The following is a 14,251-nucleotide window of genomic DNA, read 5'->3' on the forward strand; positions in this document are numbered from 1 at the left end:
ACAGCCAAATAAGCACATAAACTTGCAACAACAAAAAAAAAATGTTCAAAGACAAAATAAGATTTTATATTGATCGTTTTGGACAGTAACATTCTTTGAACCAAAGAGCACATAATTTTTGGAGTCTAGGTCGGCAAGATGGTCAGTTAAAAATTTTAGAAACCGTTTCAAGCGCAAATTGTTGATGAAAAAAATCTACTGATAAAATAGCTAGACATTTCTAACATACTACTGGCGAAGATATATAGTCTACTCCAGACATTAAGCAATAGCCAACATACTCTACGTTCCAACACTAAACAAAAAAGCTTTCTGTTCTATAAAACTATGGTATAAAACTAAAATCTCCATTATGTAAATCTAAAATCTCTCAGCCGTCATCACTACAGGTTGAGCTTCGACCTGCTTCTTAATCAGATAAGGACCCTTTTCCACGGCTTCCTGCAACTGCATGCCAAAACTACCCAATATCACTTCAAAAGTCGAGACAAATTGATGGAAACAAGTGTGATCATGTTTTTCTTTATTTCTTCTTGGCAGGGAAAAAAAATTCATAATTCTGTTCCGTGACTGTTCAGATACAATCCAATCAGTAACGGCTTGTAATAAATTACTGGGCAGCCAAATATATTTCAATTTTTTTTTTTTGGTGACTAGCCAAATATATTTCAATTAAGTATACATATTTGAATTTTTGAAACAAAAAATGCATTAGTTTTTATCTAGAAAAGTGGATCAATATTTTGATTTCTCTCATTATTAGAAATTATTCACAATTATAGAATTATCAAAACCACTAAATATGTAAAAAAATATTGGGATATCTCCAAATTGGGCCTTGACAATTTGTGTCGAACAAATAAGTGGTCACTAATCTTTTAAAACATTAGACAAACTAATTCCGCGTAAAATAAAAGGACAAATTACTCCCTAATATTTTATTATTTAGTAAGTGTAAAAGTAGGATACAAAAATTAAATCAATAAATTCTAAATATTTCAAATGATATTTCGTATTATGTTTTTATCTTCTAAATCAATACTCTAAACTCTTTAAGTCCAAATATAAAATCAATTTTTCAAAAATGGGGGCCAAAATAGAAAAATGAGGGGAGACAAAGTGTAAATGGAAACATTGGAAACAAAAATCTGAAGTTTGGGGTTGGCCATGGCGCTCCTTGGTGCTAAAGAGGCAACAGAGGGAGTACAATGGTAGTGAAAGTTTTTGTATCTTACCTTTGTAGCTATACCCGCAAAAGCAGAATCACTGGAAACTCTGCTAGACATCAATGATTTGTGTATTGCCTTACAACAGTTATATCTGGCTTCCATGCCTAAAATGCAATTTGCATTAAAAAAATATAGTCAAGAAAATCAATGTGGCACGTAGACTGACAAATGGTTTGAGGCAACAGTNNNNTAATAATAATAATAATAATAATAATAATAATAATATGAATAATAATTGACCTATTTTTTTGGTTTCGGTACTTGGATCGGTCACTATATTTATGATCTCTTGTTTCGAGCATATCTCCATCAAGCACCATGGTCGGGCAACTAATCCACTAATCATTCTATAGGCCTGAAAATATGTTAGACATAATGCCACATATATGTTAAGGACAAGCATGTACTACCTAGTGCAGCAGTGCTTATAAACAAGTTTGAACAAACTTGAAAAACAAAACTATATTGTGGCTGAAACTGTTTCTTCACAGTCCACCCGATGATTCAATTTTCAATATTATACAAGAGATGGCATTGATGCAAATGTATGCACTCTAATCAAATCACAATATTTTAAAGCAACGTGGAACTTCTAAAGTTCCCATAATATAAGGAAATTATGGATTAAAAGATCAAAGCTCTATTTGAATTTAACAGTGCTCAGGCACTCCCATCCTAAAAAATAACTAAATCCGAAGAGTTGAGGGAATGCAACTACACAAGGAGGCCATATAAGAGAAATATCATGTGACAGCTAAAATGAAATTATTCAAGAATTATTCATAGAAGATTGTAATGCAGACGTTTATAACGAAGTCTCACCGCTAAGCGTATTTCTGAATCCTGATGCAAAACAGACAGAAATAGACCCTGCAAATTACATGAACAAAGATTTAGTTTTAGAACATATGGGTGAAAAGCCGCCAAGCTAAACAACTAAATGAACATTCGTTCCCTTGAGAAAGTATGTGCTAAATGCAATCAAAGGCTAACAGATAATCTTTGTTTTGTTAAAAAGTTTCAAAATTCATGAAAGTGAAGGTAAACCCTCTAATGTTGAGAGGAAGAATTCATATTCATTTAGCAGTCACTTAAGCTAAGTTTCCATTACCATATTTTTTCCTCAGTAACATGTGATGCTGATGTACCTTTCACTACAAGGTCAATATTAGGGTAAAGTACTGTTTTGGTTCTCAAAATTCTTGTCTAAAATCAATATTGTCCTAACCAAAACCTGAATATTGATATTTCCAACGGTTCCCCCGAGTGACCAGTGTTGTTTTGAATCACGGAAAGACAATCAAATGTAGGGAGGAAAGATGTCCACCATAAAAAACAACCACCAGCCTTGTCTTCCACCCTAAAAACATTAAATTTTCCATATTTTCTTCCACTTACTCTGCCCTCTAGTCAAGTTCAACTCTCATTACATAAACATTGTTCCTTCTATGGGAATGGAGGTGCAACAAGGAAGAACCCAAAAACTCAATGGATGGGAAGAGATCAATGCACATTAAATAAATACAATAAAAAAGGGGCAAATAATTTTAACTTTAATTTTCTTTTAAATTTAAATTTAAACGCAAGGAAGGATGTTACTATAATGGAAGTAAATATATTAAAAGAACGAGATTAATTAAAAATCTAAAGGAGTTTAAAAGTAGTATTCATGGAATTGGAGGAAGATTGGTGTAATTTCCCTAATATAAAAAAACAAAGGATATACCACTAATCAATGTGACGAAGATAGAGCAAGATAAGCTTTTAATACATGGCAAGCCCCATTATTTTAAGGAGAAACCAATCACTACAAGCCGAACCAAAAGATAATAAACCACCGAAGGAAAACATGAAAAATAAAATAAAAAATAATAACAATAAAAGAATAGATCACCGATGGAGTCAGCTTTGAGCTCTTGGATGCAGCCTCATAGACCATGCGTCGTAGGTTTTCTTCAGCTTCAGCATTGAGTATAATGTTCTCAGACCGTGTCTCTCCAGATATGTTTCCTAGAGCATGCAATGCAGCCTGTGAATGCCATTTTAAATTCAACCATATAAGTTAAAGATGGTATATTACCATCAAATATTCCAAGTAAAATGATATTCCAACTTTGTTTCTGAAATCTAGAACAAACTTGTAATGATGCATTCTCATTGGATGTGTACCTTCGGTACTGTTAGAATCTTATGTTAATCAGGATGATAACTAAGAGCTAGAATCATATATTTAGAGTAACAAATATTGTCCATATCTTTCTAATTGTAATACCCAATGTCCACTTAATCCAGCCTCAGCTTAGCAGTCGACACAAATTCTCATGGCTTCCAATATGACAAGGTATCTAGAGCCTAAAGGCAGCCTCTGCTTCACAGTTGACACACAGATTCTCATGTCTTACAATATCTCAACATGGTATCTAGAGCCTAAAGACGGGCAAAAATTAATCATGCTGTCAGGAGGACACCATGCCTTCCCATGCATGATATCTTTTATCTCTCAATGTTCCTGCGGCAAGCGACCTGGACAGACTATTCTCTTCATGGGTTTCCATAAAAAGCTGTCGATGTTTGCTCAAACAAGGTTCAGCCAAGCGGAAGAGAAAGCAATTGATGTTCCTTCTAGCAGACAACCAATTGCTATTTCTGCAACAGAATCAATCACCTATTACCACTAGTACTCACTCAGTATCTACCACTTGCATCTCTTAATCTAGTAATAATTTAATCTCATGGGTAATTGATTCAGGTGCCTCGGACCATATTGCTAGTAGCAAATCCTCTTTTACCCCTCTTTCATCACTTTCCTAAGTTCATTACTTTAGCATATGGCTCATAAATTGTCACCACAAGAATCAATCGTATCTCACCTATTGAATCTGTGTCTTTAAAAGCAGTCTTATCTATCCAAAGTTGTCCTTTCAATTTACTCTCAATAAGTTTACTCGAGCTCTTAATTGTTTTATCACATTTGATGCCAATTCCTTTTTTCTACAGGACCGTCATATGGGGCAAATGATTGGTGAAGGAAGAGTTGCAAGGTCTCTACCCATCTCAAGTCAACTCATCTAGTGGTATGTGTGGTTGTTGAATCTCCTAATCTCTCCATAACTGGTTAAGGCATCCTAGTTTAACAAAGCTTAAGATGATGATCTCTACCTATACAAGAATATGCCCTTGATATATTAGAAGAAATACGTTTGTTAAATTGCAAGCTTATTGACAGCTCAAGATCCAAATTGGAAATTGCAAATTGTTGTCTGACCAACGAGAATATTATCCTGGTCCAGGGAAATATCGGAGACTTGTAGGGAAGCTGAAATCCCTAAATATTACTAGACTAGGGCATGAAATATTTCATACCCTGTTTAGAGTAGTGAGTGCATTTATGCAATCTTCTTGCACTGATTATTGAGATGCGATAATGCAGATTGTGAAGTATATCAAGAAATCCCCTAGTTAAGGACTACTATACATAGGTAAAGGAAATACCCAAGTAATTGGGTACTGTGATGCAAATTGGGCAAGTTCTTCTTTTGATAGTTCTTGGTGGCAGAAACAAAGTGTTGTTGCCCAATTAAGTGTAGAGGTTAAGTATCGCGCCAGGACAATAGTGGCTTGTGAGTTAATCCGGGTTAAACAGTTACTTTTAGAGTTCAGGACAGATACACAAATGAAGTTATATTGTGATAGTCAAGCAACACATCACATTGCCTCTAATCTAGTATTCCATGAGAGAACTTAACACACAGGTTGATTGTCATTTCATAAGACAGAAGTTGAAGGGAATGTTGATATTATGTAAAGTGATGCATCAATTAGGGATAATTAGTTCCTCCTTTAGATATTGTAATTATGAATAATGATTAGTTAATGTATATAAAACCTACAAGCTGAGGAGTTCTAAACCTCAAGCTTTCATATGATAATCCCTGTATAACATTAGCCACTATCATTTCAAATTCAAGACAACTCATACAATTAGAAAATAATGAATAAAGTATAACCTTAGATCACTTCATGAATAACCAGACTGATTCCATATATCATTAAGACACTCTAAGATGTTAACATTATATTCTTATACAATACACTCAGGACATCTAGAGCATCCGTCAGTCTTAAGAACTCCAAGGGAAGAAATAAAAATAATCTAGTTGACTAACCAGTTGTCTACCATGCCCTTGTGGTCCTTGTCGATCAAAAGCAGCACAAGTAACATGTCTAGCTGGAGGTTGTGAACCCGAGAGTAGTAGTCTAGCTCCTTCAAAAGCTAGGATCACAATAGCCATAAATAAAATCTTAAATAATTAATAGAGATTCTTAATAAAACAAATTTCTGCAATGAACTATTAAAATCATGGTTGACTTTGAACTTTGAACACATGCTTTGAAAAGGTTCCTAGTCTTACTACTAATGCCCAGAAAACAATGGCAAATCTGCATAAGTAGGCCCAGTTGGTAGGGGCCAACAGAAGATCAACACTTGCGCAATTCATACTGTAGAATTAATAAATAATATAATTAGGATCTCACATGATGTATTTAGGAAAATATATGTATGAGAATAGGATCATAATGCCACAGAATTGTGTATTATTCTTGAATATGAACTAGCATGGGTTGGGGATATCTGGGAGTTCCCTTGCTCTCCCCACTCTTGATGACTATTTTCTCTACTACACCAAATATATTTCTAAAACTCTGTTGGGGACCACTAAAGGAAGGCATGACATGGAAAAGTCACTTTTAATATTGTTGCTTTTCTTTTCATAGAAGGAAGATCAATTTTAATAATATGGTTGGAATTCATTTTTTAGGAGGATGTGGTAGGTTTACCAATGGACACTAGGTCCTTTAGTTACCACTAGTTTACAAGAAAATGCTGTGCCCCCACCCCTGTCCCTCCTCCTCCTCCTCCTCAAAGGGGTTCTTTTTTACGATTACTATTATAGCCTTATTAAAATAGAAATTTTCTATTTTCTAACTAAATACCAAACTCCAAAAAAAGATTAGGAGATTCCTTTCATTCCTCAAACAATATGGGGCATATATATGTCCCTTCCATTCCTCATCTTTCTTTACCAATATCTATAAAACTCCCAAACATACCTTAATACTCTCTTTTATATTCTACATTCTAACTAAATACCTAACTCCTATCCAAGGCTCATTAACTTGTTTCTCCTATATTTTCCTGCTTTGAGAATCGATTTGAGCGAGAAAAATTGAAGTACCCATCTCTGGAAATTCAACATCATTCTACTGAAATCAGTTTCCTGTAGAAGAGAAATGAAAAAGTTTTTAAAACAGCATGTAAAATGTATGACATACATACTTGATCCTATTTGACCAAATGCTTCAAGTGCAGTTTCGCATTCATCCCTATCAGATGTTTCCAAGGACTGAAGTTTACCATCAATAGATGAAATAACAGTTTTAGCACCTGAATTCAACGCAAAAAGGGTATACAAGTCAGCAAACAGCTCTTAGTTCTTACATAACAATCATCAATTTAATAGCCCAATTTATATACTTTGGCATACAATTGTTGAGTCATGCCACACAATATGTAAAGAACATTAACACATCACAAATGAACTCTAACGAGGCTTGCTATGAGAAAAATTGCATTTCCACCAAGGATGTAAGGTTGATCATATCATTGTTCTCTAGTTCTTTCAAGAAAATTGTTAAACTGCAATAATATGTTAAGTACACGAATATTTAACAAACTAAATCAGCACAACACCAGCACGAGACCTGCTTTCCACTAAATTCCTTTTAACTATGTACAGGCACTTTGTTGGGCTAGTAGTGTCTTGACCACATGATAAAAGATCTCTCTGAAGACATTATGATATAACTCAGCTCCATTCTTTTCTTTTTTCTAAAAAAGGGTAGCCGCGTTAACACAGGATCTGCGTTAACACAGGATCTACAGAAGGATCGCACCCAAAGAATGTGATGTAAATAGCCTAACCTAATAAATACATTAGTGGTTGATTCCACGACTTGAACCCGTGACCTCGAGGTCATATGGAAACAACTTAACTATTACTACTATTACTCTAAAGCTCTCCTCGAGGTCCATTTTAAAAATAAAACAATAAAAGTTTCAAACAAAGTATTCAAAATTTTAAATGGCCCGTTCGTGGATTTTCCTTTTGAAATGGGATTAGAAAAACTATGTAATAACTACTGACATAAGAAATTATCTAAAATCTTAAATTCTTGATCTATTTTGCTAGGGTCATAGAAAGCATTGAAAATTGATATAATTTGATAACAATAAGAACATCGGGCTAATCTATGCCCATGCCTGTGTCAGAAGTGTCCTATGTTTGTTTCGGTGCTCCATAGCTTTTCAATAGGCTTGCAACATATCAAAAGTGATTATTGGTTCCCATCTAAAGAGTGAAGTATCAAATTCTACACACCAGGTCATGTGCCAATAAAACAACCCATCAAAGAATAATAATTGGTACACCCAAAAGATTTTATTTCGAGTAAAAATCTACCCAAAATGCGGTATTTTTATCTGCAACATGGATATATTTGTCATACAAATCAAAAACCTTTAGGATATATCAAGATCTTTCTGGAGTAATTTTGGCATACTACCATCTAAAAATGTGGTAGATTAAATACAATGCACATATGAACAGATGAAAGAATACTTAATAGTTATTTTTGACAATGAAATCAAATTTTAATATCCTCCAACATATATTGGTTGATAAAGAACACCAGGATTATAGAGTGCAAGACTTACAAGATTCATCTATGAAGGAGTATATAATTTCCTTAGACAAAAGTCTTCCAGTTATCATCATTGCTCGCGATCTTAAAATAGATTCCGCAGAATTGTCACTGCCACCATATCAATGAAAAGAGATTTTCTTAGATGATAAAAAGTTAAAAACAAACTCTTGCATCATCCAGTACATGTACAAAATTCGGGCAGATAACATAAATATGCACCTAATTATAGAACAAAGTAATTGAAGGATGCTAGTCTTTGACAGAAATTCTGTGCCATGCTCAATCTCTGCTAACTGCATCCATTTCCCAGAAGCAATGAGAATATATAGAAATGCTTATATTTAAATACAAAAAGCACAAAATGACTAATAATTCCTTATATAGAGTTCCTCAGTTTGGTTTCTGCTTCATATATTTGGGATTATCGTTATACTGTGCAATAAATGGTTTTTGTGGGAATGAAAAAAAGGATGCGAGGTTGAAATTGTTCGCGTAGAAACATTGTAAACCTAAAGAGCAGAAAAGAAATGCTTACAGCACCAAATTACACAAGAAATAAATGAAATTAATTTGATTTCGAGCATAGTGTATGTTCAATTTCTATAATCTAAGTAGAGTATTTTTAATAAAATGAATACTCAGACATACTGGTTAAAAAAGGCAAATAAATAGAAAGGTTAACAACAATTATCAAAGAAATTTTTATTTAACTACTAATGGTTACTAATGTGATGAATACTAGCAAGATTCTATGCTTGGTTTCTTTATTCTAAGTAAAACACTTTTTCTTTTGTAATTGCTACAACACAAAAGGGTAACTACTTAACTAAAATATTGTTTATTCTGTGAATTATAAGGTTTATCTAATAAACTAAATATATAAGTCCAAGGATTACAAGTCTTTAAAGTCGAGCGCGCGCGCGCGCACACACACACACACACACACACACACACACACACACAGAGAGAGAGAGAGAGAGAGAGAGAGAGAGAGAGAGAGAGAGAGAGAGAGAGAGAGAGCACCAACCTCATACAGAAGCTCCAAAACACTTAAAGTTACGAGGGTATCATTTGCATTTTTTATTTCTGCTTCCAACAATTTAAGTAGATTCAAACTGTAAATGGTAGATGCAGCAGACCTAGATACAGAAAATAGTTTCACCACTAAAGCCATTATCCGAACTCGACCCTGAATTGAAATAATAAAAACAAGAAAATTAGGGATTTCAAACAATCAAATGTATAGAGTAACAGATGAAAATTACACTAAAAATCAAGATAAATTCTTGTCTTATAAGGCCCTGCCTTGTGGGAACTTCCCCTCTCAGACATGTTAAGAGAATGGAAAACTATGCTTTATAGATAAACATGTTTGTTTTGCTTTTGTATAGGGGAGCCCTTATCCCTAATTTGTATTATCCTTGTTATCTTAATGAAATTATTTTTTTTTAGTAAAAACCCTACTTTATGGCTTGGCTTGTGACAAAAAGATCAAATACGAAAATCTATTTTATGTTATGTTATTCTTGAATAAGGGAATAACTAACAACTTTACATTCATATAGAAAGTACAAAAAGTACTTTCCTCTTATATTTTATTGAGTCTTCAGTGTAACTTATGCTGAAATGTTCTTATATTCTTTGCCAACAGCTTGATAATGTTATTAGATAGATTAGGGTATAGAATATTCCCCTACTGTAAAGGGATCATTAATCCTTAAACCTAGAGAATTGGATTTGTTCTCCTCCTGTATATTATTGCTTTCAAATGTAGCAAAGAAAGGACAGAGATATGTTAGAAATTCCTTGCAATGAAATTAAGGGGAAGCCATCCACAGATATGTTAAAATCTTCACTGACAAATATAATTCATGCATTAACAGATTGGCATACCAGTGATGAACACCGTGACGCTATAGCCCCGAGGTCTGAATCAACTCCTTTGGCAGATGGAAAAATAATTTCCTATTTCATGTCAAATAGCATTAAAGAAATTGATATGGTGTAACTTTCATTATAAAAAAATAAAAAACTTAAGAGACTGATATGGACAAAAATGACTTTCCGTATATTTCTAAATTTTATCCCCAAAAATAAAAAAGAAAAACACAATCTAAGAAAAATCTGAGTTAAACTTTTTTTAATAAGAATATATTTTTGAGAAAAATCAGTTATTAGCTTTTTCAATTATGTAAAAAAAAAAAATCGATTAAGTACCCAAGTGAAGAAAACAAGAAGAATGAGGGAAAAAGCAACAGCTAAGTTAGTTAAACAAGAGTGGTGAAATAGCTCCTTTGCCTTTTATTTACAGTAGAAGAATGAAAGAAAAGAGAGTTGAAAATGAAAATAGAGTGGGACCAGCTTCACAAATAGGACAGCTGGAATTTTGCTATAGGAGAGAGGATTGAAAAAGTATATAAGAGGGCCGAAAGGAATCAGTAGGGAAGGAAAGATTTAGGCTGGGTAGAAACTTTAGGAGAGTGGTAGTCTCTCAAATGCTACCTTGTTCTCTACCTTTTAGTATTTTGCTCTTCCATGAATACCCTAGAGACTGGAGAACATCACCCAGATATCTTCCAGCTCCTCTGTTTCTTATCCATTCTCCTTCTACTCTTTCTTCTACTCTCTCTTCCATAATTCTATATTTTTTTTCTTACACTGTTATTTTTCTGTTGTTGCCTAATCCTAATATTTGTGGTACCAAGCTCTTACAATCACCTTTTTCAAAATCTGAAATGCACCCTTTGTTTTTTTTTTCTTTTTCTTTTTTTGTGACCAAAATTGAGAAAAAAAAATTTACATGTTCTGTATAAAAACAATTCATATCACAAAAAATCTACTTTCATCTTTTTTTGGTAGAAGTTAGAGTAGCTTCTCAAGAGTAAAAAATACATAAAAAAGGTTTCACATTTTTTAACTATAAATGCATCTTAAATCTAAGTGTCATAGAAGTACAACTTTCTTACCATGCCTTCAGGAAAACCTGCTAACATTTTCATTGCTTCCATTGCAGCAGCTGCCACTTGCTCATTGCTGCATAAGTATTAAGTCCAAAGATATGCAAACCACATAAATTGTAATGAGCAAAACAATAATAGCATAGTATCTAACTTCAATAACAATTTTATAGCATTCATTGCAGCAACTGCCACTAGTTTGGTGCTTCATATAATCATGTGAGAAGTTATGCAAATTACAGGTTTTATTATGAGTATCAATAGCATTATTATATTTAACATGGAGACCAACAACAAAAATTTCATGTGGGATGACGCATTTGTTGCACTATGATTCTCTTACCGGGATATAAAACTCGTGATATATTGATACCTAACTTATATCACTGTCTTCGTATAAAAAAATAAAATAACAATGACACCCAAGTTCCGTCAAGGCATGATTCTAATGAGTTACAGTAATCTCATACCTGCCGAGTCCCGATTGCCCAAGTGAGTTTTTACCCATTTTTATTAATTTCATTTGTTTCGTGTAATTTCTTTAGTAGGTTCCAACTTGGCACTAAAGAACTTAGATGAACATATATCTAGAACACCTAGGTATCAGCGATACCTTCCTTAGATGCCTGAGTTCGTTGACATGGGTTAAAAACCAGCTTCAACCAAGATCCTCAAAGGCATATGCTTCATATTTCCAACCATTTAAAGGCATCTGAAATACCCTCCAATGAATTTAAAATTCCAAAGCGACATTTTACCCATTTCTGTAAACTAATACACGTGTCCCTACTTTGATTAGTTCCAATTTTTGCAAAAATCATGGAGATTCACCCATAACCCATTTCTTGTCCTCTTATACTCAAGTCATTTAGGAATGTTAGTTCCTTTTAATTCCAAAAGAACTTGATTCAGATCAAATGATATAACGATAAAATGAGACTAGGATAAGGAAATCATAAACCAACAACCATAGAGAGAGCATAAAAAAGGTCATGAGCTTTCTATCAAATAGATACAAGCCACTGAATCCTATCCAAATTCAAGTCATGTCACAAAAAATTTACAACAAGGATTAAGGAAATATTGATGAATAGCAAGATCTCCTAGTAAGTGGCGATGAATTATAATATAGTTTCATTTATCCTAATTGACTAAATCCCAAAGGCTAACCAAGTCCCTTAACTATTTGCAAGTGACACGGACATAATTTAAGGATAACATGTTATAGGAAAAAAGATGGGAAAAAATGCTCGAGTGAAGTGAGAAAGGTATAAGAGCTGCAACGCTACAATGGTTTCGCTACTTACCCATTGATAAGGCAATCAATCAACAGAGGATATATGTTGAAGTCTGTAATTAAACGAGCAACAGTCTTGCAATCACTGCCAGGATTCTCTATAAGGCAAGTGACCTGAAAATCAATATCATGTCTATGAAAAATAATAGTGATGCTGAAAAGGTTGTCCAATTACAACAATAATAGTTCCCATATGTAAATATCTAGCCAGTTTTCTTCTCCCAGATGTAAAAATAAATAGTAAGTTAGCCCCGTCATTTTTTGTGAAAAAACTTAAGTGGAGAAGGAAGTACCACTGAAGTTGAATTGTATAAAAGGAAAACGGGCAAGGGGGTTCGGGGGTGTCGAAGTGAAGGGGGTGGCGACTAAAATCTATGTAGCTCAGCCCCTATACCCATTTCAATTGCATTTAAAAACAAATAAAACTTACAGAACCATTTTATAAATATTAAGTGCAAAGTCACAGAAACATGACAAGCACTCTTCAATAAGCAGAAGCACCAAGGGTTAAGACCAAGATGCAAAAAAGGATAGGAGGCAGATATGATGTTACATACAGATAATAGGAATGAAGGACTATAGAATAAATTGTAAACAAAGGATTGGAGATGGAGATGGACATGCGGAGACTGTAAAAGTTGTATTCAACCATCCCAAAAGCTTAAGAAATTCAAATTTTGTTTAAATTCCTAATGACTTCTTCAAAAGCTTAAGCAATGAGGTGAAGGTTCAATATAGATTTTTATATCACCAACAGCAATCAACAAGAAATAGGCCAGAAACATCATGACATGCATCATGAAAGAGAAACCAAGAACCTCGCTGAAGTTGAGAAAATTGATAGAAGGAAATATCATTATGGGTTTATAACAACTTGCCTACGGAAGGAAATGGAAGAAACCTAGAGCTAATATAACTTGAAAAGAACAGGGACCACTAGAAGATATAGTGTACTTAATCAAAGCGATAATAAAAGTCTAAGGAATCAAACTTTACTAACCACAGATTAAACAACAGTTTATTCTGCTCTTTTATTCACAGTTTATACTAGCAAACAAATAAACCCAAACCCAAGAACATGCTGAAATTATGAGAGGGTCTCAAGTGCCTTTCAGTTATGTACATATAGTGATAAACATGAGCAACACATACATAGTTCTGCAAAAGCCCAAAGCCAACATCTCAATCTCATAACAGAATTCAACATTAGCATATTATCAACAGTTTCAAACCACATAAAAATTATTCAATATTGATTTTAAGGCAAAACCAAATTAAACTATATTTCCATCACTATCATAAAAAGTTAATTTGGCATGGGTTGGTGGATAGCCATTGTGCACAATCTAGGTATCCAAACTAATTTGGTGAAAAGAGTATATTGACGTACTGTTTTGCAGGCTAAGGATCGGACTGGTTGAGAATCTGCTTGTAGACCAACTTGAACAAATGACTGAACCAAGTACACAACAGCAAAGCAATAAGAGTAACAAATACAATATGAAATACATGAATTTATAATAGTGTAACCAGAAAGACCGTGATAAGTATGCATCAAGACAGAAAATTCATTAGATAACACCAAATATAACTTTTTAAAGCCTCTTAAAGTATGAAAATTTGACCAGATGCATTGTTTAACCACTTAGATTTCTAGTTCATACGAGTTCACAATTCTAGATGCACCCTTTTAACTGCATCTACACTTTTCCCAGTCAATGTTTAATAAGAGGCACTTTACACAGAAATGTTTTCTTCTACTAAGTCTAATATCTATTCTATCCTATGTTTTTTGTTAATTCATTTTGATTTTGATGTTTTGTTCTCTCTTATGATTCAAATCTTTGTTGATTCCACAATGCAGTAGTGTCATATAAAAATTGAAAAACTAAAATATATCAATACAATTATAAACATTGAAACAGTATCACATGGTTTAAAAAATAATAAATAATAGTTGAAACGGGATCAATCAATTGCACTCCATACCCAAAGTAAAAGAG

The 14,251-nt window shown here is 33.6% G+C and overlaps 1 protein-coding gene across 3 annotated transcripts in view; it reads right to left on the reverse strand.

The window, feature by feature from the left end:
• LOC107630225 overlaps nt 44-14,251 on the reverse strand; it is a 15,321-nt gene continuing 1,113 nt past the window's right edge. The window contains exons 4-17 of one of the 3 annotated variants that reach the window (XM_016333309.2): nt 13,639-13,701; nt 12,259-12,362; nt 10,961-11,027; nt 9,888-9,959; nt 9,022-9,183; nt 8,214-8,287; nt 8,005-8,102; nt 6,568-6,675; nt 5,396-5,502; nt 3,124-3,258; nt 2,052-2,099; nt 1,470-1,584; nt 1,236-1,333; nt 44-447 (exon numbers count right to left, since the gene is read on the reverse strand). In XM_016333309.2, coding sequence (XP_016188795.1) covers nt 361-447; nt 1,236-1,333; nt 1,470-1,584; nt 2,052-2,099; nt 3,124-3,258; nt 5,396-5,502; nt 6,568-6,675; nt 8,005-8,102; nt 8,214-8,287; nt 9,022-9,183; nt 9,888-9,959; nt 10,961-11,027; nt 12,259-12,362; nt 13,639-13,701 — 1,338 coding nt within the window. In that variant the 3' untranslated portion in view covers nt 44-360. Of the gene's footprint in view, nt 448-1,231; nt 1,334-1,469; nt 1,585-2,051; nt 2,100-3,123; nt 3,259-5,395; nt 5,503-6,567; nt 6,676-8,004; nt 8,103-8,213; nt 8,288-9,021; nt 9,184-9,887; nt 9,960-10,960; nt 11,028-12,258; nt 12,363-13,638; nt 13,702-14,251 lie in introns of those variants that run through there. The other 2 variants (XR_002359136.1, XM_021118644.1) reach the window with 2 other exon arrangements.

The sequence above is a fragment of the Arachis ipaensis genome, chromosome B03 (assembly GCF_000816755.2).
Source record: "Arachis ipaensis cultivar K30076 chromosome B03, Araip1.1, whole genome shotgun sequence".
NCBI lineage: Eukaryota > Viridiplantae > Streptophyta > Magnoliopsida > Fabales > Fabaceae > Arachis > Arachis ipaensis.